At 39.7% G+C, this 26847-nt stretch overlaps 1 protein-coding gene across 1 annotated transcript in view; it reads left to right on the plus strand.

Moving 5' to 3' along the window:
- Positions 1 to 8174: 8174 nt before the first annotated feature.
- Positions 8175 to 26847, plus strand: part of LOC102267159 (ceruloplasmin) — a 39773-nt gene continuing 21100 nt past the window's right edge. Inside the window, exons 1-11 of the mRNA XM_005902440.2 lie at positions 8175 to 8329; positions 9376 to 9626; positions 11301 to 11513; positions 12005 to 12175; positions 13455 to 13697; positions 16827 to 16992; positions 20306 to 20436; positions 20897 to 21037; positions 21315 to 21526; positions 24471 to 24621; positions 25209 to 25421. Of these exons, the coding sequence (XP_005902502.2) occupies positions 8175 to 8329; positions 9376 to 9626; positions 11301 to 11513; positions 12005 to 12175; positions 13455 to 13697; positions 16827 to 16992; positions 20306 to 20436; positions 20897 to 21037; positions 21315 to 21526; positions 24471 to 24621; positions 25209 to 25421 (2047 nt within the window). The remainder of the gene's footprint in view (positions 8330 to 9375; positions 9627 to 11300; positions 11514 to 12004; positions 12176 to 13454; positions 13698 to 16826; positions 16993 to 20305; positions 20437 to 20896; positions 21038 to 21314; positions 21527 to 24470; positions 24622 to 25208; positions 25422 to 26847) is intronic.

A 26847-nucleotide genomic window follows, 5' to 3' on the forward strand; every position in this document is an offset into this window, starting at 1 on the left:
GACCACAACCTTGTCTAACTCAATGACACTATGAGACATGCTGCGTAGGGCCATCTAAGATGGACAGGTCATGGTGGAGAGTTCTGACAAAATGTGGTCCATTGGAGAAGGGAATGGCAAACCACTTCAGTATTCTTGCCTTGAGAACCCCATAAACAGTATGAAAAGGCAAAAAGATATAATACTGAAAGATGAGTTCCCCAGGTCAGTAGGTGCCAATATGCTACTGGAGAAGAGTGGAGAAATAACTCCAGACAGAATGAAGAGATGGAGCCAAAGAAAAATAACGCCTAGTTGCAGATGTGACTGGTGATGGAAGTAAGGTCCAACGCTGTAAAAAACAATATTGCATAGGAAGCTGGAATGTTAGGTCCATGAATCAAGGCAAGTTGGAAGTGGTCGAACAGGAGATGGCAAGAATGAGCATCGACATTTTAGGAATCAGTAAACTAAAATGGCCTGGAATGGGTGAATTTAACTAAGACAACCGTTATATCTAGTACTGTGGGCAAGAATCCCTTAGAAGAAATGGAGTAGCCATCATAGGCAACAAAGGAGTCTGAAATGCAGTACTTGGATGCAATGTCAAAAGCGACAGGATGATCTCTGTTCGTTTCCAAGGCAAACCATTCAATATCACAGTAATCCAAGTCTCTGCCTTGACCAGTAACACTGCAGAAGCTGAAGTTAAATGGTTCTATGAAGACCTACAAGACCTTCCAGAACTAACACCCCAAAAAGATGTTCTTGTCATTATAGGGGACTGGAATGCAAAAGTAGGAAGTCAAGAGATACCTGGAGTAACAGGCAAATTTGGCCTTGGAGTACAAAATGAAGTAGGGCAAAGGCTAACAGAGTTTTGCCAAGAGAACACAATGGTCATAGTAAAATACCCTCTTCCAACGACACAAGAATAACGATAAGGAGTAGAGGCAATTCAAGTTTAGTATTATGAAAACACTATTTATATTCAGCAAGACTCCAGCCAGTTCTGCTTCCTGCTTTGTGAGATGAAAATGGGAATTAGGGACAAGATTCCAGTCTTGGCAGGAAACCTAAGCAAAGAGTCAAGCTTGAGGGTGTGTAATGGGGCAGGTGGGGAGGTTTTGTAAACCTGGCCACCCAAGTAAGAGCCAACCCATGCCTGACCCAAGGAACACAAGCAATTCAAAATAAAAGACTTTTATGGGTTAATATGAAAACACACATGCATACAAGTGCACACATGCAGACACACGTCTAATTTCATTCCTGCCTAATATTACATTAGATTTACAATAAAGAGGTTTTTTTTTTTTTTTTTAAAGACATAAGCCAACAAATATGGGGAAATTATGGGAGGAGACAACAGCAATAAAATTTTGGAAGCTATGAAGCATACTGATGAGATGTAACTGAAAAAACAACTCAAAAAACATGAAAATCCTGAGCTATCACTGGGGAAACTGAGAAAACCTGACTTATATCTTGAAATCTTCAAAATACTCCCAAGTGGATAGCACCAGATTCCTTTGAAACTGGGAGTAGAGGAAGACCTCTAAAACAAGAAGATTTGGGTGCATCCCTATGTTCCCTCTGCTCCCCAAGCCACTGGGAAGGGGCAGACATCTTAAAGTATATTCTCTGGAAATGGTCAAACAGAGGGTCTCTGAACTGGAGAACCAGGTTCACCCAAGATAGGGCTACTACACCAAAATCAGAGATTAAGGGACTGGTACATCCTTAATGATGACTATGAAGGCACACCCATCTCCAAGCCCCCTCATCGCACTAAGATCTTAGAACAGCAGCCATTATTTTGCTTTCCAAGCTGGAGTCTCTTTCCCAGGAGTCTGGCCAGTACAAGAGGAAAATATAGATACTTACTGTGATAGACTGAGTAAGTGAAAAGCGAAAGTGTTAGTCGTTCAATTATATCCAGTTCTTTGCCACCCCTTGGACTGTAGCCCACCAAGCTTTTCATTTCCTTCTCCAATGCATCAAAGTGAAAAGTGAAAGTGAAGTCGCTCAGTTGTGTCTGACTCTTAGCGACCCCATGGACTGCAGCTCACCAGGCTCCTCCGTCCATGGGATTTTCCAGGCAAGAGTACTGGAGTGGATTGCCATTGGTAGTGTTTAAAGTTAAATGAAGAATAAACTCGAATATAAAAGCTCTGATTTTGCCCTGTATGTATGATGACTTCAATGTGCAAGATAAGTTTAATACTAGTGAAAACAACTTTAAAAAATTTCCCCTAGCATTTGTCAGGCCATACTTTGTAATTGATTTCAGCTATGTACATGGAATAGCTTAGACCGAAATGCCAGGTATATGTATTGACTTCAGTGTATGACCCTTAATTACTAAGCTATGAAATTAAAACTGTATTTAACTGACAGTCAGACAAAGAACCTAATTTGTAGAGAAGTGTTCGTCTGTATAGTTGTATTAAGTGGGATTCATTATAATGCTTCTGCATTTATTCTATTGCCTTAACTGTTACCTGAAGATGGCCTGCTGTATAATTTAATTTAGCCTGTGGTATCAGTGATAGAGATGATACCTTTCTAAAGAAGGGGTTTATCATAATATGCTGCTTCTTGAGGGCTTGCACTTGTAGAATTGCATTCCCTTCTGCTGTGCCATCTTTTATTAATATATATAACTATTGGTCCTGGTTACTTCCCCCCGACCTCTTCTCTTTGGACCACAGTAAGCCTTAGAGTAGTGACTTCTGGAACAGGAAAACTTAGAGGTTAGAGTGATGAGAACTTTACATGGAAAAGTAATTTGCATATATGAGATAGGAAGGTGTTTTTGTAGGTATGTTACAGGCTTACTTTAAACCATTTAACTTATGCTCCAGAGTAACTGTAACTTAATGTTGGTAGTATAGAAAATTATGATGAATAGCTTTAATTGTATGTTTAAAGTCATATGTTCACAAGCTTAAATATGGTATCAAAATTTAAGCAATTCTTGAAATTTATGAATGTTTCTTTAATATACTGATTACAAAGCAAAAAAAAAAAAGTTTCACTGAAAGTCTTGGGAAATTCTAGTTCAAGGAAACCCCCAAGTACAGCATCCAGAGATTCACAATAATATTGAGATCTTGATCTCATATTCTCCAAAATTTGTCTGTGTAACCCAGATCTAGTCCTATAGTTCTCTCCATGTTGCTTCAGATATTTGAGCTCTGGTGGTAGTAGAGTTTATAACTTGTCACTCTAGACACTAGGGTTTATATATTTGAGCAATGCTCTTCCCCCAAGGCTCAGTGGGTAAAGAATCTGCCTGCAATGCAGGAGACACAGGAGACATGGGTTCTATCCCTGAGTTGAGAAGATCCTCTGGAGAAGGAAACAGCAACCCACTCCAGTAGTCTTGCTTGAAAAATCCCATGGACGGAGGAACCTGGCGGGTCTTCATTCCATGGGGTCGCACAGAGTCAGACACGACTGAAGCAACTAAATCCACACAGAGACACGTTTGGAGAAATTTATTTTTATCTGTAGACCAACTTGGAGGCCTGAGAGCTTCAGAAAGCAACTTCTGAACTCTCCCTCCACCCTTTTATCTTCATGAGACTCTGGTTTTCCACTTGCAGAACCACAGCATCTAACATAGGGCACAGCAGAAGGTACTCATTGAAGTTGAAGATCTTTAAGGCTGGGAGCTGAGTTTTTTTTTTCTGCAGATGAAGAATACAGAAACCTACTCATTGAATACTACTGAGTTCTCTTGGCCTTGGGGTACATAAAGTTATTATCAAAAGATCCAGGGGAGGGAAAAAAAACAAAACTAGAAATAAGCCTGGGAAATAAGCAAGATAGTACCCTCTGCCCTGGGTTACAGGATTAAGGCTTGCATTAAGTGATTTAAGAGGGTGTGGAAGGAAATAAGGCCTTGCTCTGGATTGAATGCAGTAAAGAAGTAGGGATAATTCTACCATTGGATGTCTTCATAAATCTTGTCTATGAGGCAAGAGGGTTAAAACCAAAGGTGTAGTTGGTAAAGAGGTAGCCTTCAGTTCTGGCCAGAATAAGGGAATGCTTGGTTACTGTTAAGGTTTGGACAATGTTCATGCTCCCTCGTGTGTGTTCAGACATGATTATGGAATGGTCCTGTTTTCATCTTGATCTGTCCTGGTCACCAGTGGTGTTGTCTGATATTGGTGCTCTAGAAATTACGTCCAACAGAACACCAGGCCTACCTGTGAATGCCAGGCCAATTCTGGATGTCAGGGGCTGCTTTTCTCTTTCTCATCAGCCCTCCATATCTTACCTCTATGCCCTTCTATGCCTTGTTTTGTGGACATCTGGTCCTTCATGGAGTCGAGACCATATTGTGAAAGCTTGCAATTTCTATAGTCTTAACCCAAAAAGGACACAGGGATTTATCTCAAATGCACCCATTTGTCCTGGCTCCTAGCTCTTCTACTTATAGAATTTCCTCTTATATCAATATCCTACTTGATAGTTTGCTACAGAGTAATCTAGATTACAAGGCAGAACATTTAGTAGTAAAACCATCCACCAGCCTTTAAGGCCTTCATTTAAATTTTAGCTTTAATATCGAGTTGGCCAAAAAGTTTGTTCAGAAACATCTTATGGAAAAACCCAAATGAGCTTTTTGGCTAACCCAAAACCTACTTGCTTTGAAAAGTTGTTTAAAGCACTGAAGTTTCAGTTTCCTCCTCTAGAAAAACACCTTAGTAAACTTCCCTTTCCGGATTGGCCGACACAATTAGAACCAGTGTTTAGAAGGCAGCTAAGGAAAATCTGATGGCCATTTCAACAAATAGTAATTATTGGTAAATGTAATAGAAAAAATAGAAATGGGTATGAAAGTTGCTGGCACATTCCTCTTGTTTTTAAACTCCTCATCTTGTCCCCACACCATTTATATTCCATTTGTTTGCCTTGTTGGAAGATATGGTTAGCATCATACATTCTGAGCAAAACTTAACATTTGTTGATATTAATAATACAGAAGTATGTGAAAGTGAAAGTCACTCAGTTGTGTCAGACTCTTTGAGACCCCATGGACTTAAATAGTCCATGGAATTCTCCAGGCCAGAATATTGGAGTGGGTAGCCTTTCCCTTCCCCAGGAGATCTTCCCACCCCAGGGATTGAACCCAGGTCTCCCGCATTGCAGGCAGATTCTTTACCAGCTGAGCCACAAGGGAAGCCCAAGAATACTGGAGTGGGTAGCCTATCCCTTCTCCAGCAGGTCTTCCCAACCCAGGAATTGAGCTGGGGTCTTCTGCATTGCAGGCAGATTCCTTACCAACTGAGCTAAATTATGAGGACAAGTAAGGTCACTTGAAATAAACATTTGACTTGGAATCCAGTGATTTATATTTGAATCCTGGCTCCATAACTGGGGAGTTTACATCCTGCAACTACATACCTGAACTTTTGAGCTGTCCATACCTCAACTGTGAAACAAGTATGAGGGGTGGAAGTTAGGGGACAGTGTTTTGAAGATTACATTGGGTAATTTTTTTTTTCTGTAAGGTATTTTAAATATTGTAAAGCTTTTTACAAACATAAAGTTCCATTATCATTGGGTCTTTATGCATAGTTTTATGTGCTCAGTTTATTTCTTTAACTTATTTTCAGCTATGAAAGAGGAAAACCAGAGGAGAATTCAAATTCTGTCCAAGGTGTTTGTGCTCACATGTTGGGACAAAATTCAGTGAAGCTTCTCTAAATCAGTCACATTATGTTCCTGGGCTACCAACCAAGAATATAGTCAAATAATGATGACTAACATCAAATCCTGCTGTGCCAAAAAACCGACCTACTGAGGGCTAAGCAGGAAGAGAAGGACAGGACTGCAAACATAATTTGCCTATGGGTGCATGTGTGCTAAGTCACTTCAGTCACGTCTGACTCTCTGTGACCCTGTGGACTATAGCCAGCCAGGCTCCTCAGTCCATGGGATTCTCCAGGCAAGAATACTGCCATGCTCACCTCCAGAGGATCTTCCCGACCCAGGGATTGAACCTGCATCTCTTATTGGCAGGTGGGTTCTTTACTACTAGCTCCACCTGGGAAGCCAAATTTCCCTATGGATGCTGCTGCTGCTGCTAAGTCGCTTCAGTTGTGTCCGACTCTGTGCGACCCCATAGACAGCAGCCCAGCAGGCTCCCCCGTCCCTAGGATTCTCCAGGCAAGAACACTGGAGTGGGTTGCCATTTCCATCTCCAATGCATGAAAGTGAAAAGTGAAAGTGAAGTCACTCAGCTGTGTCTGACTCTTAGAGACCCCATGGACTGCAGCCTACCAGGCTCCTCCGTCCATGGGATTTTCCAGGTGAGAGTACTAGAGTGGGTTGCCATTGCCTTCTCCCTCTATGGATGAGCCATAAAGTATATTACCCAAGACAAAGTGTTCCCCACCCCAACTCCCAAAATGGAAGTCAGTTCTAGTCATTTGTTGAGAAGAAAACAAAGAAACAATGGACATTTACTAACATCATTTTCATTGTCTCAGGGGAGGATGCTAAGTTTCTTTAAATGCGTACACTGTGTCAGGCTGGAAGAGGAGTCCTGAAATTTAATTATTATAACCTTCATATTACAAGTAGGAAAGGATGGGAGTTCAGAAGGAGTGTGCACCTCATTCCCAATCACACATCTAGTAAACGGCAGAGTGGGAACTGGAGATAGATCTGTTTGAAGTGATGTCTTTGAACTTACTGGGGTAACTTACTGAGGGAAAAATATGCCAGCTCAATGGCTCTTCTATTATCTACATTCCAGACTAAAATTAATGTGCCTAAAAGAAAGAGAAAAGAAGTAATAGAAGGTAAAAGAACATCTGAAAGTCCTTTTAAGGGCATCTTGCCCCCTGCCTGATGGGTGGCCCCTTCTATGGCAACTAGTCTAAGACACAGTGGCAGGGAAGATTGTAAGGTTTTTCCACACACAGAGGAATATGCATGACTGCGGCATCCAACTGCTCCAACCAAGCTGGATCTCCTTACTGAGGCCAGAGAGCCCATCCCTAGCTCCTCTTTCATGAAACCCATCATCCATGACCTGGGTCCTCCCCCAACCCTGTTCAGCTGCTTCCCAAAGGGTGCTTGCTCTCCTGGGGCTGATTTCTCCACCCACCATGGTTCCTCCAGGCCTAGCTTTTCTGAATTTCTTCTAGTATCTGCTGGTGACATATAAATCTCCCAAAGCAGTGGTCTGTTTTCCTAGTTTCCTCTTAAAGCTAACCAGAGCACTCACAAATGTGAAAAACTTAGTAATATGACAGCCTAGATGTCTTAGCCTTTGTAGAATTTAGTAATTGTTGCTTATAAGGAAGATACTTATATTTTCATTATTTTTCAATGAAAAAAGGACTAAAAATTGCAAATATTTTGTTGATTTTTTAAATCAAGTAATATGGAAATGTACTCTTCTCATAAAAAACATTTTTAATATAATAATCCTTTCTCTTCCTCTCAGAGCTGTATTTAGTTTATTATGTCCTTAAGTATGCATATTTATCTATATAAACAGCCAGAAAAAAATACTTTGATCTTGTGTATTATTAAAAAATAAATGAGGGGCTTCTGCACCCATGCAGAACAGCAGTTACTTCACCATTTTCTTTCCTCCAATCACCTTTCCCCACGCCTCAGACCACTCTGCTTCTTTAACTCATAGGTATCCCAGCTTTGAGGAGACAGATGTGAGACCTGTTCTCCTCTTTCTGTAAAAATCTTTTCTTTGCCACAAACCTTGGCATCTCCGTGTTTGACTTGCTGCCCATTGGACAAATAAACCTGATTCAGTAACACAGTAAATTGAGAAAGAGAGGTATATCTGTAGACTAGACTAAACTGGAGGTGATTCCTATCATGCAGAAATAGATAACATTCTTGAGGGGCTGATGAATAATCTGTGTAGCCCATCTACTCAGTAATTCAAGCAAGCTCTTAATTGGTAAGGTGTACGGGGTCAAGAACCGGCATTCTCTATGTGTTGTGCAACATTTCACCTGAGCTGACTCGCGAAAACTAAATGCATTTGGAATGGAAATCACATATATGTAGACGTAGCACTTGAACTCTTATGCAACTCTGACTTATGTAAACAAACATAAATAAATAAATAAAGGAAGACTATGTGGATTATAAAAGGAAGGGAAACATAACTCAGTTAGCCTCTCCAGGTGCAAGGTTTGAAAATGAAGATCCTTTTTTCACTGACCTATCTGGTTTTTATTAGTTCTCTAGGTTGGACAATAGACAGGCACTATTACATAGGCATTGAAGAAACTACTTGGAACTATGCTCCTACTGGTAAAAACATGCTCAATGGAATGCCTTTTTCGGACGATCAGTAAGTGATACCTTCGCGTTGAAAAATTTGCTATCAGACACAAATGTTGGTAATTGTTATACACTGATAAAATGCTGCTGAAGAAGTTTCCATGATAGACTCTTTAAGGGCACATTTTGCTATTAGAACTGCTTGCTTTGAGTTTTTTAGTATAAGCGTAACATGGAAGCCAGCTATTAATATAAATCAGAAATTGCTCCTTCCTGGGATTCCTGCCACTCTTGCCTTCACGATACATATTTCAGGGATCATCTCTAATCCTGTATTTATCATCAATTTTGTATAAGTGGTTGTTGTTGCGGTTGTTCAGTCATGTTTGACTCTTTGTGACCCCATGGACTGCAGCACACCAGGCCTCTCTGTCCCTCATCACCTCCTGAAGTTGACCCAAGTTCATGTCCATTGCATTGGTGATGCCATCCAACTGTCTCATGCTCTGATGCCCTCTTCTTTTGCCTTCAGTCTTTCCCGCATCAGAGATGAGTATGAATGGTACTCAAGAGCTGAAACAACGCTTTTCCTTCTGGTATGGAGTCTATGGCAGAAATTGTAAAATTGCAGCTCTCTTCTTGATTTTTCTGTTCAGAAGATTGGGACAAAGAAATCTAAAGGTTATATGCGGGCTTCTGATTCACTGTTTGTCTGCCAAAATGCCCCCAATTCTACCAACAAATCCCTGAATCATTGAAATGTGTAAAGAATCTTAAATTGTAACATTGATCTAATGTTTGAGAGCTAAAGTAACCTCGAAGTAGGGTCAGAAACCTTCCTCCATACATGGTTCAGTACAAAGAATTTCTAAGTCATTAGAACCGAAATGCCATGCCTATGACTTGATACATATGCATTTCGTCTCTTCACCAGACTTTTCAGGCTTCTCCTTGCCTATGGTATTGTTTCTGACTCATTCTAGATTTTCACCAGTGTCTGGGTTTTCTCTGCAGAATTAGACTGGAAAGATTCTTACTCCTAGTTTCAGCTGATTTGACATTGCTTTGTTTTCAGTCAAAATTTGTTAAAGTTCTTGCTTGTTTGTTTGTTTACAGAGAGTTTCAATCTGAAACATATCTCCAACCAAGCCGAGATAGGATAGGATCTGTTTATAAAAAGGCTTTGTATTTTGGGTACACGGATGATACATTTCAAACCACCATTGAAAAACCATCCTGGTTGGGATTTTTAGGTCCAATCATAAAAGCAGAGACTGGAGACCTCATTCATGTACATGTGAAAAATAATGCTTCCAGAAAGTACAGTTTCCATCCTCATGGACTCACCTACACTAAAGATAATGAAGGTAAGTGAGTTCCTGTTCCTTAGGTTCCTGAGTTTTTGTTAATGAAGAGTACAAACCTCAGGAAGAGCAAGGCAGTCATGAACTAAAGGAGTCGTTTGGGTGAATACAGATTTTTACTTCAGATGTCTCAAATTTTTATATCCCAGATTGTTCTTCAATTTCTCATTTGAAATTAATGAATGACAATCCCCCTCCCCCATTCAACTTCTGGGAAAGAAAACACACTTTTCTCTCATGTAAATAAATAAATACATAAGTTTGGAGGGTAGGAGACACTCATGAGCTAAGTGTTAAGTTGGCAGAAATACTGTCCTGCCATTTCATATCCATGTCCTGTCATCTCATTTTCTGGTGAATGAGGGTTAGCCTCTTAGAAAACATCAGTGTCAGGTGAAGTCACTATTTTCCAGACAGTATCTTCTCTCTTAAACATCCACACTCACAGCTGCTTGATGGTGTTGGGAAAAGGAAGGGAAGAGAATGCTAACACAAAATAGGGTTTTGTGTTCTACACGGAGCAGGTTGGTCTCAAAAGAGGATAAAGGACGAGAGGTTGGTCATGCTTCAAAGTCTCCTATTGAATGAGGGAATGTTATCCATACTTATTAGATTCCAGCCTCAAATGGTGGAGATCTGAGGCAAAATTCCAGGATAATAAAAAAGAAGAGGGCAAGGTCCCAGATTCAGAACAAAGGTAGTAGCTCAGGGTAATGTCGTCTATGCAGAAGACCACTTCCTGGCATCAGTGGGCAGCTTGTAGGTAACACAGATGCTCTTTTTTCTTTTTAAAAATCTTTTTATTTTGTGTTGGGGCATAGCCGGTTAACGTGTTGTGATAGTTTTAGGTGAACAGCGAAAGTACTCAGCCATATGTATACGTGTATCCGTCCTCCCCTAAATTCCCCTTCCATCCAGGCTGCCACATAATGTTGAGCAGAGGTCCCTGTGCTATGCACTGCATCCTTGTTAGTGATCCATTTTAAATATAGCAGTGTGTACAGTAATATGGATGCTCTTGATGCCCTCTGGAAGATGTAGTTCAGGTAAAGCCAGGTCATGGGGCTTACCAGGTGGCTCAATGGTAAAGAATCTGCCTGCCAAGCAGGAGACGTTGATCCCTGGGGTTGGATCCCTGGGTCAGGAAGATCCCCTGGAGGAGGAAATGGCAACCCACTCCAGTATTCTTGCCTGAAAAATCCCATAAACAGAGGAGCCTGGCGGACTGTAGTCCATGGGGTGGCAAAGAGTTGGACTCGACTGAGCGGCTAAACAACAACAGTAGCTTGGATGCTCTTGATGCCCTCATTCCCAAATCTGATTTGCAATGAAGATGATACAGAGTGCAACTCAGGAACTTTCTGTATCTAAGACCTACACAGATGGTGCACAGTGAATATTTGTGGAATCTATTGATAAAGGTGATGATAGTTCATTCATAGGCTGCCTGATTCATTTCAATTTAAGTCTGGAAACTGGCCAAGCTGGGCATTCAGGTAGAAACCAACTAAGGGGAATCTAGGGAGACAGGAGGCAGGAGACAGGAAGGGGGAAACACAGACTTTCTAAAAATACAAATTAACACACTTTCATGGCTTAATGCAGAAAGCATGAGTCACATTAAGAAAAATGTTGTCCACTGGTTGCTGTGACCACAGTGCAAGTTCCATTTTCTAGGCGCTCTCTATCCAGACAACACTACGGGCCTGCAAAAGGAAGACGACCATCTAGAGCCAGGGGCAGAATACACTTACACGTGGTTTGTAGAAGAAAATCAGGGGCCTGGTCCCAGTGACAGTAACTGCGTGACACGGATGTACCACTCCCATATAGAGACTCTAAGAGATGTGTCTTCAGGACTTCTCGGACCAATTCTGACTTGTAAAAGAGGTAACATTTAAAAAATCTCACTGTAGCAAATAGAGCCAATTAGGATGTGTAGGGTCTGCCTCCCTCTCCTAGTGGAATTTTGCTAAAAAACTCTCTTCCGGTCTTCACCTTGATTCTCCAGTCAGAAAAGTAACGTTGCCATTTGGCCTCTGAGCACCAGATGGCGCGCTTGAGTCCAATGTCTCCATTCAAGTCCAATAGAGCAGGTTGGACACTAGCCGGTAGCCAAACCCAGTAATCTTCATCCTAGTCACCCTCACACAAAATTCCGCCACATTTCTCCTATAGAGAAGTGTTGAACCCACAGGGTGGGGGGAAATAGGGAGAAGAGAAACTGCCTGTTCCTTGCACGCTTAGTTCCTTAGGGTTCTGTCTATGGAGGTGAAAGGTTTTCCTTTTATATTTTGAATATCAGAATCAGAATCACTAGGTTATTTCATAGCAAAAATAATTTTCGCAAAGAGTAAGTTTTGCCGTTGTTTTTGTTTTAGGAACCCTGGATGGAGATATGGAAAAATCTATCGATGAGTATTTCATTCTGGTGTTTTCTATAACTGATGAAAAACATAGCTGGTATATCGATGACAACATTCGTACATACACTGAAGCTGGTCAAGTTAATGCCAGTGATCCTGACTTCGAGGAGAGCAATGTCATGCGCTGTAAGATTATGAAGAAATTTCTCATTCCGTATATCCTATAGTTCTAACTTCTATGACTTTATTTTGTGATTTCCTTTCATTTAAGTTTGCTTTGATGAGTTTCTGTTTCCCAGTTCTTCATTCTGGGTCTGGCAGGCTATGTTTCAAGGAGTCGCAAAGAGTCAGACACGAACATGCCATTTTTGCTGTGAAAGAAAGTGAAAGTGAAAGTCCCTCAATCATGTCAGACTCTTTGCGAGCTCATGGACTATACAGTCCATGGAATTACTCCAGGCCAGAATACTGGAGCGTATAGCCTTTCCTTTCTCCAGGGAATCTTCCCAATCCAGGGATGAACCCAAGTCTCCTCCATTGTGGGCGGTTTCTTTACCATCTGAGCCACAAGGGAAGCCCAAGAATACTGGAGTAGGTAGCCTATCCCTTCTCCAGCGGATCTTCCCAACCCAGGAATCCAACCGGGGTCTCCCACATTGCAGGCAGATTCCTTACCAACTGAGCTATCAGGGAAGCTCAGTGTTGCTATGAAGGCATCTAGAAAACCCTGCCGGTTTCCAAAGTGTCATAGCAAGTGAAGTTAGATAGATGCATTTTTTTCCCTAACATCTGATATTGATAAAAATAGATGGTGACGACAGAGAGATGTAATTTTTTAAATATTCATTTGGCTGTGTCAGATCTCAGTTGCAGCAGATGGGATCTTTTGTTGTGGTGCACGGGACTTGGTAGTTGTGGCACCAGGGTTTCGTTGCTTCATGGCCTGTGGGATCTTAGTTTCTAACCAGGGACCAAACCCATGTCGCCTACATTGCAAGGTGGATTCTTAACCACTGGACTGCCAGGGAAGTCCCCAAATATTTAATTTTAGGGTAATAAAATATTATGGAAGAACAAAGACATAACTGAGCAGAACTTTTATGGAAATGTGCTTCTACACAGAACTTTTCAGAAAAGGTGCTCTTGTTATCTCAGCCACCCTCAGCTTTGTCTCCTTCTTCCACAGACTTAGCTTCTTTCTATTCTTTTCCCCTTTTCACTGCTTCCTACCTTGCAGCTTACTTTTCTTCCTCTTGCCTTTAAATTTGTGTTGTCCTCAGTTTTAATCACAGATAATGTTTATAGCCTCCTTTTGGGGAGAAACAAACCGAATCCTGTTGCAGATTATGCATGAGAACAATGATGGCACTGCCAGATTCATGTGATAAGGAAATGCATAGAATATATACCATGTGGCCTTGAGGCAACATGCTTGCTTGAAAGGTTAATTTACTTCTGTTTTCAGCAATAAATGGATACTTGTATGCAAATCTACCTGATCTCACCATGTGTGCAGAAGACAGGGTCATGTGGTATTTCATCAGCATGGGTAGCCTGTTGGACATACACCCCATCTACTTCCATGGACAAACTCTGATATCTCAGAATCATAGAAAAGACACCATTACCGTCTTCCCTGCCTCCATGCGTGATGCCTTCATGGTGGCCAAAGGTGTTGGAGAGTGGCTGCTGGACTGTCGGATACACGGTAGGGATTTATTCCTTTTACATAATACAGGGTCAGGGGACTCCCATAACAAACGCCTCATCTTCCAAATGGGGAAAGATGTCACCATCAGGCAGGTGACAGGATTGCCTTTTGCAAAGTCAGTAATACAGTCAGAACCAGAACTCAGGTCTCTGACACTTTTAACTTTATGGTAATAAGCACTTTTAGTCATATAGGATTATTTTTGTTGCTGTTTTTACCAAAAAAAAGTATATATTTGTTATCCAGTGAGCCTTGAGTGTCTGACAGAGTTCATATAATTACTCTTCTATTTTAAATTGAGAAGACAACTTCCAAGAGGTTGAAATACTAATCCAAAACCCTGTGAGAGTCAGAAATTATATAGGTCCAAGTGTTATGTAAATTCTGAACCGGTACCCAGTAATGGTTTCCTGGTTTATTTCCCTCTTCAATCACACTTCATATTTAATAATAGAAAGGCCCATTATGAAATTACTGATCTTCTCTATTCTTAAATCTGACTAAACTCTGCATGCAATCATGTAAAATGTTTTGTATTATTTTTCAGTCAGAAAACACAATTGTTACTTGAACTGAAGAGTTTAACTTTTCTCCCTTTTTTACAAAAATGGGATTTACTTCTCTGATCAAAACCTTTCTTATTTCTAAGTCCAATACTTTGGTTAGCACCATACTTCAATTAATTATTTAAACAACTAAACAAACAAAAAAAAATAACAACTAAACAACACGTACTTATTGGGATTTCCCGTGTGCTGTGTCCCTCCTTCCCAGGGTTGTGAGAAAAGGGAGACCCACACACGGCTGTTGTAACTCAAGGACAGAATTTAATGATATTAATACAAAAGTTCTCACTTAGAAAGGAATATTGCTTTAAAATATGTTTTAAAGGTTAAAATATGTTTTAAAGGTTAAAATGTACACCAGACCTACTTCTCCTCTTGACCTCATTTATAGATGTTGCCTTTAAGCCAGGTCTTTCCTCTTCAACTCTGCAGGAAAGATAGGGTCAACCTTGGACACAATGAAAAAAGCTTGGCTAGTGGACTACACAGCTTTCCCCTGTGTTTCTTCTCTTCCCATGGTGTAGTTTGGGGTGTTTTTTGGTTTGTCTGTTTGTTTTGGCTTTTTTGTGTATGTTTTGTTTTTAGTAATTATAAGAATGCATGAATAGACTTGCTGGAAAGAAAGGAAGAAAGCAAAGAGGAAGGAGTGGAGGGAGGGAAGAATTTGGTGAAGGCAGCAGGCAGAAAGAGCGAAAGTCTAATGTGGTATATGACAGCCACCTCTTAGGAGCTCCAGAGAGCTTCTAAGCTACTTATTAATTAAATAAGCCAGGTGATAAACTTGTGGTAGCTTCAAATCTGGCCACAGGAAAGTGCTTACACCACCAAAATTAGCGCGCGCGCTCACACACACACACACACACAATCAGATTTAGCATTCATCTTTGGAGAAATAGTTTAAGAATGTGCCATTAGTCCAACCCTACCCCACCACCATCCCAGTTCCTCTCCAGTGAATAATCCCTGTAAGCCATTTGTGTTTACACAAATGTGTATTTAGCTGTTTACTATGTATTTTCATACAATATACATGAACGCTTAGAAATAAAAATGCACAGGTACTGTTTTAAATAAGGAGATCACACCCCATATAATAGGTTTTATTTAACTATTAACTTTAAAAAAATAGGTTATTATTTGTATATAATAGGTTTTTCTATCTTCTGCTGCTTGCTTTCTTTACGCATCCTTATATCTCAAAATCTTTTCCATGACATTCCCTATACTTCTAAGCTACTCTTTTATTTTTTAAGTTTTATTTTTAAAATGTTTATCTTATAGTTGCTGTGTTACTTCTACTGTACAGCAAAGTGATTCAGCTATACATATACATATATATATATATATATATCCCTTCTTTTTTGGATTCCCTTCCCATTTAGGTCACCACAGAGCACTGAGTAGAGTTCCCTGTGCTATACAGTAGGTTCTTATTAGTTATCTATTTTACACATAGTATCAATAGTGTATATATGTCAGTCCCAATCTTCCCTCTCCCCTCCTTTCCCATTTAGTATCCATAGGTTTGTCTAGCTTACTTTTCTAAATGGCTGTATAGTTTTCTGTGTTTGTTTGAGATGTAGGCTAATTTATTTAACCATTCCGCTATTGATAGATATCTAAATTGCTTTCACTTTCTTGGTTCACTGTGTGTGTATGTGTGTGTTAGTCGCTCAGTCATGTCCGACTCTTTGTGACCCCATGGACTGCAGCCTGCTAAGTTCCTCTGTCCATGGAATTCTGCAGGCAAGAATATGTCCATGGAATTCTCCAGGCAAGAATCTTTTCCATGACATTCCCAAAATAAAGCTACTCCTTTATTTTGTGTTTTATTTTTAAAAATTTTATTGTATAGTTTATTTACAATGTTGTGTTAATTTTTACTGTACAACAAAGTGATTCAGCTATACATATACGTATATGTATATCCCCTCTTTTTTGGATTTCTTTCCCATTTAAGTCACTAACAGTGTTATAGCTAGCCACTTTTTATTTGTATCTTTTTATGTATGTGCAAATTTTTATCTTGCCTAACTGAAAGAAGCGAAAGTTTTTAATGGAAGTGTTCTTAATTTTAAAAAAGGCTGCCTAATCATCTTCCAAAAAGTCTGTATGAATTTACACTCCCACCTATGTTGCTCTTAAATCAAAACACAGGACTTATGCTCTTATGAAAACGTACCTGCCTTGGTTTTCTTCCTGCCTGCCAACTAGTTAATCTAGTAATTAATGGTAACAACTTCAGAACCATAAGGGAAGATACTTTTGATTAAACAGACTCAAATTCCTCTCAGTAGGCAGGTACCATATTCCTTAGGAGTTGGTCCAGTGCTGGTTATTAATCTCCACTAATATCCACTCCTCAACATTCACTTTGGCATCCTGAGTCTTATACTTGCTTCATACATTTCAGGATTCCTTAAATAAAATACCTCAAATTTCTGAAAAGAAAGGGAAGTTGCAATGTTGTTGGCTACAGTTTTAAAAAATATATATATGGACTAAGAAAAATGTTTTAATGTTTTCATAACATTCTCTACTTGGATTTACTATTTTTCAGAGAGTATGCAGGCTTTCTTCAATGTAAGGGATTGCCAAAAATCTCCAGCAGATGTTATGGGGACACAAGTTGTTCATTATTACATTGCTGCTAAAGAAATTTTTTGGGACTATGCGCCATCTGGCATAGATTTCTTCAGTGGAAATAGTTTAACAGAAGCTGGAAGGTAATATTCAGTGATTAAAATATTCATGGTTAAATAAAGATAATTGGACTTTTTCATAACCTAGCTATTCCTATAAGGACTTAAGCATTTTATAATAAAAAGATACTGATAAAATAAAGATGGTGTACACCTGTGGCGGATTCATGTTGATGTATGGCAAAACCAATACAATATTGTAAAGTAATTAGCCTCCAATTAAAATAAATAAATTTAAATTAAAAAAAAAATAGAATGAAAATCTCCAAGGTCCCCAAATACTGGCATTCTTTGGCTTTTATGGAGTCTTACTGGATCTCTAATTTCAATTTTAATAATGCTGACGTGTTATACTGCAAGCAGTATGTCTAAACACACGCTGGTCCTGATAAATAATTAAATCTAGCATTTGGCAGCTGGAGGCTATTGAAAAAAAAATAAAGATGGGAAAATAATTATAATAATAATTAGAAAATATTCAGCCGAAGAATCTTTGCTATATAGCATTTTTCTCTAAATGCCTTGGAAGCCACTGCAAAGAAAAACACACTTCTCATCTTTTTCTTAGCATTAAATTTTAAAATGGATTTGTTTATAATTATAAGATACTTAAAAACATAGTGAATCATGTTGTCAATTGCAATTTTACAAAAATTAAAAAATATTCCTCACATGTAATTTGTACTTTCCTGCTAAGATCTGAGGGTATAGTCAATCATTTCTTGTGTCATCCTTAAATCATATTTTATATGTGTATGTATATATATATATATTTACTCAATAACACCTAAGAATTTATTACCAATTATTTCTTTGATAACCAAAAACTAAGACTAAAATACATTACTGTGGTATCAGCCTTTAGAAGTGCACAAAAAGTTTTTCTGTAGTCTGACTGCTAAATATATTTACCAACTTGAAAATTACAGGAGTTGTAATTCTTTTGGTCTATTGAATGAAAGTTTTATGTCAGAAAATATTAAGTTCTATTACCACCAAAAAATAATATTCCCATAGTATTTATTTTTTTAATTTACTCATAGAAAATTTAAGAAAACTGAGAATGTTCTATCAAATGAATATTTTCTTACTTTAATATTTAAGAATATTTTCTTACTTTAATGCTCATCAACAAATTATTCAATCTGTGTAATGGAAATTTTGTGTTAATTATGAAAAGCCTATCAGGGCTTAGAACAAAAATTAGATTCAACTCTCATTTTATATTGACTAAAATAAGTATGAATTAATAGATTCTTTCAGCTCACATGATTCTTCTGGTTATGAAATTTGATGCTGTCTCAGCATTGCAAGCCATTATTTCCTCCTAGGAAACAATTGTCCTCATTTTATGTTATTACAATAGAATTAAAAAGTTAAGAATGACATCTCTTATCTCAGTACTCTAGCATCTCAGCACATTGTTTTAAAAGCAATGTTTATTACTACCTGCCTTAAAAAAAATCAGTCTTAATGTTTTTAAAATTTTATTCCAAAAGAAAAATGTATAGATCAGACAGAGACTTGTATACATGCACAGACAAAAGACTGAAAAGATATCCATGGAAAATGTTGATAGTGATTATATAGAGATGGTAGAATTATGAGGATGTTAAATTTTTTGTTATATATATATTTTTATTTTCCAAATTCTCTACAATGAGCATGCATTATTTTTATAAATACATTGCTATTGTTCAGCCTCTGTCATGTCTGGCTCTTTGCAGTACATGGACTGCAGTGCACCAGGCTCCTCTGTCCTTCACTGTCTCCCAGAGTTTGTTCACATTAAGGTCCATCGAGCCGGTGAAGCCATACAACCATCTCATCCTCTGTTGTCCCCTTCTCCTCCTGCCTTCAATCTTTCCCAGCATCAGGGTCATTTCCAATGAGTCAGCTCTTCACATCAGATGGCCAAGTGGAGCTTCATCACCAATCCTTCCAATGAATATTCAAAGCAAAGGGTTGATTTCCTTTAGGACTAAAGGGTTTGATCTCCTTCCCGTCCAAAAGTGAAAGTGAAAGTCGTTCAGTCGTGTCCGACTCTTTGCAACCCCATGGACTGTAGTCCATGGAATTCTCCAGGCCAGAATACTGAAGTGAGTAGCCTTTCCCTTCTCCAAGGGATCTTCCCAACCCAGGGATCGAACCCACGTCTCCCACACTGCGGGCAGATTCTTTACCAGCTGAGCCACAAAGCTCTAAAAAGTCTTTCAAGCACCATGATTCGAAAGCATCAATTCTTTTGTGCTCAGCCTTCTTTAGTCCAACTCTCACATCCATATATGACTACTGGAAAAACCATAGCTTTGACTATATGGATCTTTGTCGACAAAGCAATGTCTCTGCTTTTTAATGTACTGTCTAAGTGTGTCATAGCTTTCTTTCCAAGGAGCAAGCATCTTTTAATTTCATGGCTGCAGTCACCATCCACAGTGATTTGGGAGCCCAAGAAAAGAAAATCTGTCACTACTTCCACTTTTTCCCCTTCTATTTGCCATGAAGTGATTCCATGATCTTAGTTTTTTAATGTTGAGTTTGAAGCCAGCTTTTTCACTCTCCTCTTTCACCCTCATCAAGGGGCTCTTTAGTTCCTCTTCACTTTCTGCCATTAGAGTGGTATCATCTACATATCAGAGGTTGTTGATATTTCTCTTAGCAGTCTTGATACCAGCTTGTGATTCATCCAGCCTGGCATTTCACATGATGTATTCTGCATAGAAGTTAAACAAGAAAAGGGTGACAATATACAGCCTTGACGTACTTCTTTCCCAATTTTGAACCTGTCAGTTGTTCCATGTATGGTTCTAACTGTTGTTTCTTGATATGCATACAGGTTTCTCAGGAGCCAAGTAAGATGGTCTAGTACTCACATCTCTTTAAGAATTTTCCAGTTTGTTGTGATCCACACAGTCCAAGGTATTAGAGTAGTCAACGAAGCAGATGTTTTTCTGGAATTCTCTTGCTTTCTCTATTTTCCAACTAATGTTGGCAATTTGATCTCTGGTTCCTCTGCCTCTTCAAACCCCAGCTAGTACCTCTGGAAGGTCTCAATTCAGGTACTACTGAAACCTAGCTTGAAGGATTTTGAGCATAACCTTGTTAGCGTGTGGAATGAGTGCAATTGTATGGTAGTTTGAACATTCTTTGGCGTTGTCCTTTTTTGAGATTGGAACAAAAACACCTTTGCCTGTCCTGTGGCCACTGCTGAGTTTTCCACAAATAGATTACAAGTACTAGATTACAAATACCTTAAAAGATGCATGTAGGTTCTTGCTTTCTTTTCACATGGTTATTGTAAGTGTAAAAGTTCTCTGTTTCTACTTTCTCTGCACAGTGAATCCCACTTCTATTTTGAACAAGGCCCAACCAGAATCGGAGGAACTTACAAAAAACTAGTTTACTTTGAATATACAGATGCTTCCTTCCAAACTCAGAAGGCAAAAGCAACACACCTTGGACTCCTTGGTAAAATTATTTCATAGCTTGTGGGATTATAAACACAATTTATACATATTCTATGCCATCAAAAGAATACTCACCAACTCACAGTTTTTGGGATTCCCTGGTGGTTCAAATGGTAAAGAGCCTGCCTGCAATGCGGGAGACCAGTATCAATCCCTGGGTTGGTAAGATCCCCTGGAGAAGGAAATGGCATCCTACTCCCATATTCTTGCCTGGAGAGTCCCATGGACAGAGGAGTCTGGCGGGATTCATCCAATTTGAAACTACATTTTTTTTTTTGTCCCTGCAAATCCATGTGAGTTTCTAAGATACTGAATCACCTAGACTTCTTTTCATTGGACACATTTCTGGTTCATGGCATCATCCCTTCAGTTTGTTCCTAGAAGAACCTCATCCAAGTAACACAACCTGACAATGACATTTATGAACACCAAGGACAACTCCTAACTCTGTTGGTTTCCAGGCCCTGTCATTAAGGCAGAAGTGGGGCAGATCATCCAGGTCACTTTCTATAACAATGCTTCCCTGCCGCTCAGCATTCATCCCCATGGATTGCTTTACAACAAGAACAACGAGGGCTCCTTCTACAGAACACCGGGAGGAGGCAAGTACCACAGCTCAACCCAGGTGCAAGCAAGGCAGACAGCAATACAGTGGCAAGAAAATCAGACTCCTCCTAAAATCCTTGGGCCGCTTACTTTTCACATCATCACAGATCTGTGTACTTACGGTGGCAGAGGGGGTCCTTTGGCCCTGTTCAGCTGTCACCCAAGGTACCACAGTGTGAGCAGGACACAGTTCTTGATCTCAGAGATCTCACAAGCTAGACTAGGGTACTTTGGGTCTTAGGTCCTATTTCACAAATGTTTCTTTCTTACTAGGTACCCCGTCGCCCTCCTCGTATGTAAATCCTGGTGCAACATTCGTTTATACATGGGAAGTTCCAATAGATGTGGGACCCACTTCCACAGACCCCAACTGCCTGACCTGGTCATACTTCTCCTCAGTAGATTTTAAAACAGACATCAACAGCGGCCTTATAGGGCCTCTTCTTGTGTGCAGAAATGGAAGTCTTGGAGAGGATGGCAAACAGGTTAAGTGATGGGACCTATGTCTGGGTATGCCTTGGTGAGAGGTGGCCTGAAACGGATCTTCAGGGGAAAGGCAGTGTGCAGTGAGCACCTTCAACTTCTGTGTGCTGGTGTCTCTCAGCTTTCCTCAGCTTCAGACCTGTGTCTTCTCATGCCCAGTGAACTCTGGGCATGTTCCAAACACCTTTAATTCTGCTGGACTGTTCTGTTACTTTTTTAAGATTTTTTTTTTTATGTGGACCATTTTAAAAGTCTTTATTGAATTTTTTGCAGTATTGCTTCTTGTTTTTTATGTTTTGGTGTTTTGGCCACGAGGCATGTGGGATCTTAGCTCCCCTGCTGCTGCTAAGTCGAGTCAGTCAAGTCCGACTCTGTGCGACCCCATAGACAGCAGCCCAACAGGCTCCTCTGTCCCTGGGAATCTCCAGGCAAGAATACTGGAGTCAGTTGCCATTTCCTTCTCCAATGCTTGAAAGTGAAAAGTGAAAGTGAAGTCGCTCAGTCGTGTTGGACTCTTGGTGACCTCATGGACTGTAGCCTACCAGGCTCCTCCATCCATGGGATTCTCCAGACAAGAGTACTGGAGTGGGGTGCCATTGCCTTCTCCGCTTAGCTCCCCTACCAAGGATCAAAACCACATCCCCTGTATTGAAAGGCAAAGTACCAACCACTGGACCACCAGGGAAGTCCCCACTTGACTGTTTTAACTCTTTGTCTCCCTCTAGACAGCCACTGCGTGTCCCACCCCTCTCTGAGTCATCTCTTTTTCCTCTATCCTGTGTCTTAGAGAAGGACACCACCAGGCCCAGGACTTCGATCAACAATCCTTGTTTCTCACCTCCAGCATTGGTCACTGGCTCTCTGATCCCATTGCCTTATTTGAGGCAGCATCATCTCTTTCTGAATTCCTGTAACCTCCTAACTCCTATCCCTGCTTCCATTCTGCTTCAGTATAGCTCCACATTCCTCCCTTTCTAATCAGATTATAGCACTCTCAACCCTAAAAATCACCCTACAGTCTGTTGGCTCAGAAGGCAACATATCAGACCCCATGGATCCTTCCAGATCCATGCTCCCCCACCCCCCCCACCCCCCACCCTCCAACCCTGCACACTCCATTCTGGTCTTACTGCAAAGTTAGCCTGTTAGTCCTGAGTAAGGATGGCTAGTTCACATCTCTTTGATTTTGCCCTTCTTCTCTCTGTCTGGAATGGACTTTCCTCACGGTTTTACCTGCTAAAAGGGGAGACTTTTTAATAAAAACTCAGACTGAGAGTCCCTTCATTTTCTTCAAACTATATTCCGCAACTAAAGTTAGTTCAAGTTCCTGCAGGTTATTGCAGTTCCTTCTGTAGGTTTCTGTCAGAGCACTGTGCTCAGTCACTTCAGTTGTGTCTGACTCTTTGTGACCCCATGGACCATAACCCGCCAGGCTCTTCTGTCCATGGGATTTTTCAGGCAAGAATACTGGCATGGGTTGACATTTCCTTCTCCAGGGGATTTTCCTGACCACGGGACTGACCCTGTGTCTCCTGTATTGGCAGGCAGATTCTTTATCACTGAGCCACCTGGGAAGCCCTGTTAGAGCACGTCCCCAGGCAGTTATTTTTACTGGCCTGTCTCTCCCACTAGACTCTAAGTGCCTTGAAACCATAGATAAGGTTTTATTAAATTTTTGGTAACAAACCCAGTCCTTCTGTGGCATGTAGTAGGTGCTCAATAAATGCTTAATGAGTGAATTTCCCTTGTTCTTTACTCACAAGTGAAGTAATATCCAAGTTCTTTTGTAATTCATGTATTGGAAAGCCTTATAAGGGCTTCCCAGCTGGCTCAGTTGGTAAAGAATCCTCCTGCAATACCGGAGACACAGGTTTGATTCCTGAGTTGGGAAGATGCCCTGAAAAAGGAAATAGCAACCCACTCCAGTATTTCTGCCTGGGAAATCCTATGGAAAAGGCAGCCTGGTGGGCAACAGTCTGTGGGGTCACAAAACAGTCAGACACAATTTAGCAACTAAAGAACAACAACAAAAAAGCCTTATAAATCCCCAGTGTAAATATATAAAATTGAGTGTATATTTTATTTTAAAATATGGCTATGTATTTATCAGATCAGATCAGTCGCTCAGTCGTGTCCTACTCTTTGCGACCCCATGAATCGCAGCGCGCCAGGCCTCCCTGTCCATCACCAACTCCTGGAGTTCACTGAGACTCATGTCCATCGAGTCAGTGATGCCATCCAGCCATCTCATCCTCTGTTGTCCCCTTCTCCTCTTGCCCCCAATCCCTCCCAGCATCAGAGTCTTTTCCAATGAGTCAATTCTTCACATGAGGTGGCCAAAGTACTGGAGTTTCAGCTTTAGCATCATTCCTTCCAAAGAAATCCCAGGGCTGATCTCCTTCAGAATGGACTGGTTGGATCTCCTTGCAGTCCAAGGGACTCTCAAGAGTCTTCTCCAACACCACAGTTCAAAATTATATAGCCTCATATTTTTACAGTACATATAATTTTTCTATTTTATCCAAAAATATAAATATATACATATATTTCTTCAGAAACCCTAAAATACAGACTTTCTAGAATTGAAAACATTTTATTTAACTTACTTTTTACAAAGCTTCCAAGATAAGCCACTATAAACATCTGTGATTATAGTGTTTAATTTTATGGAGTTAAGATATAGGGGGTCCCTAGAGTAAGAGCTTTACATGAAAACAGTGGTAGAGATTTCTCCCAACTTCTTAGTTCTGCAATAAATCTATTCACTGGGATTCATACATTTGTATAAAAAGTCCATAAGTGGGGAAGTTAATTGATCAGTTTTTCCAAGAACATACAAATCCCATTGCATGGGAAATCCTATACGAGGGCCAACCATTTGACTAGACTTTGGATATGTACTATGCATATTTTGTGTCTGTTTATTTTTTCTGTTCTCATCCACAGAAAGGAATAGACAAAGAATTTTACCTACTTGCCACAATATTTGATGAAAATCGAAGTTATCTCTTAGATAAAAATATCAGGATATTTACCACAGAGCCTGAAAATGTGGATACAGAGGATCCAAACTTCCAAGAGTCTAACAAGATGTACTGTAAGAGAACACTTAACTTAAATGTATTAAGCAGTTTAATTTCACTAGGCCTAAAGAATTACAGATTTTTTAAGAGAAACATATTTTCCCCTCAATGGTTGGCTAATATGTTTCATGTTTTCTTTAAATATAATTTCCCAATAAAAATAGTGCCTACTTGGGTGATTATGTTATATTCTATCAAATGTTTACCAATGCTTTTTTGGTGCAATACATTATTTTAGCTATTACTAAATATGATACAGAAAAGACATATTTCTCTATTGCCAAAGTAATGGAGTGGATAGCTGGGGTGTTTCTTGAGTTGGTTGGTTGGTTTCTGAAGACTTTAAAGTGTGGAGGGAAAAAAGAATGGTCTAGAATCTGGAGACTTGGACTCTGGTCTCAACATTTTCATTCATTAGCTTCATGACAGTGAACAAGTCTCTCTGACCTTAGTTTCATCAAATCTAAAAAAAGGGGGTTGGCTTGCGTAATCTTGATATCTTACATGAATGAACTGCTTAATGAATAGTCCTTGGTTGAGTCCAAGAGATGTCAAGTACCAATAAATTAAACAATCTTTTCTTTGTCACAATATCTTGCAGCGATAAATGGATACATGTATGGAAATCTGCCTGGACTAGATATGTGCTTGGGAGACAATGTTTCATGGCATGTTCTTAGTGTGGGATCAAGTCAAGACTTACATGGGATATATTTTTCAGGAAATACCTTCACTTCCTTAGGATCAAGGGATGACACCATAGTTGTGAATCCCCATAACTCCCAAACACTTCTTATGACCCCTGATTCCACAGGTAAGTTGTGGATCTTCTCCATCAGCCTGAAATATGCCCAAACTATGAAAAAGCAATGTCTTTATATGCACTGAATATTGTTTGTACAGGAAAAAAGGAAGCTATCCAAATAATGTTTAAGAATACTTTTGCCCTGCTCCATTTAATTTATAGGAGTGTTAGTATATCATTTTCCCATACACAAAAATCCTCTCAGCCCTTTCCATTTTTCCTCTTCCCAGGTATCAGGCTCTAAATCAACCCATACTTTTCAAAAGCAACGAATATGCTCTGAAGCATTTTAATTTGCTTTCATTCTATTATCTGCTGCATTTCTTACTCTTCTGTCCATTTGTTTCCCAGGTCTTCCTCCTTCATCAACCTTTCCCTTCTTTTTTACCCGTCTCTTTTTCGCCTTCCTTTCTTATCCCTCTCCTTGCTAGTTTTGCTCCCTTGGGAAATATTTTTACTTCAACGAGGTTGACTACTTCTGGCAGTTTTTTAAAAGCACCTTGTATAGAAAATTGTTAAGGGAATCAGAGGAGCCTCCCCTTTCCTCTGAATCTAATACCCTCATTTATAAAACAGGGATTGTAATAATTTACAATCCATAAAAAGCAATAAACACAATCATATGAGATAGATGCAATGTAGTGAAGGGCCTGGTATATGTTAGACTTAAAATTTTAGTATTTTCTTTCATCCCACCTTAACAAAAAATAAAATAAACAAGCAAACAAAACTCTTTTTGGTCAAAAAGTACTGACACCAGTTGAATACTGGCTATACAATAAACAAGTGAAAGTGAAAGTCGCTCAGTCGTGTCTGACTCTTTGCGACCCCATGGACTATACTATACAGTCCATGGAATTCTCTAGGCCAGAAAACTGGAGTGGGTAGCCTTTCCCTTCTCCAGGGGATCTTCCCAACCCAGGGATCAAACCCAGGTCTCCTGCATTGCAGGCAGATTTTTTACCAGCTGAGCCACAAGGGAAGCCCAAGAATACTGGAGTGGGTAGCCTATCCCTTCTCCAGTGGATCTTCCCGACCCAGGAATCGAACCGGGTCTCCTACATTGCAGGCAGATTCTTTATCAACTGAGCTATGCGGGAAGCACTGCAATAAACAAATTACTCTATAAATACCATGGATTTGTGTCTTAACTCTTTGTGATATCACAAATTCATCTGACTATATATTTACATTTCAAAATTTTTTATTCTACTTTCCAAACAAACAGTGCTGGTGATTATGAGTAATCAGAAGATTACTCAGCCATTTTTAAAAAAAAGAAATATTGCCATTTGCAGCAACAATGATGGACTTTATTATACTAAGTGAAGTAAGTCAGACAAAGGAAGACAGATATCGTGTGATATCGCTTATATGTGGATTCTAAAAAAACGATACAAGTGAACTTCTTTACAAAATAGAAGTAGACTCATAG

The sequence above is a fragment of the Bos mutus genome, chromosome 1 (assembly GCF_027580195.1).
Source record: "Bos mutus isolate GX-2022 chromosome 1, NWIPB_WYAK_1.1, whole genome shotgun sequence".
In the NCBI taxonomy this organism is placed as follows: Eukaryota; Metazoa; Chordata; class Mammalia; order Artiodactyla; family Bovidae; genus Bos; species Bos mutus.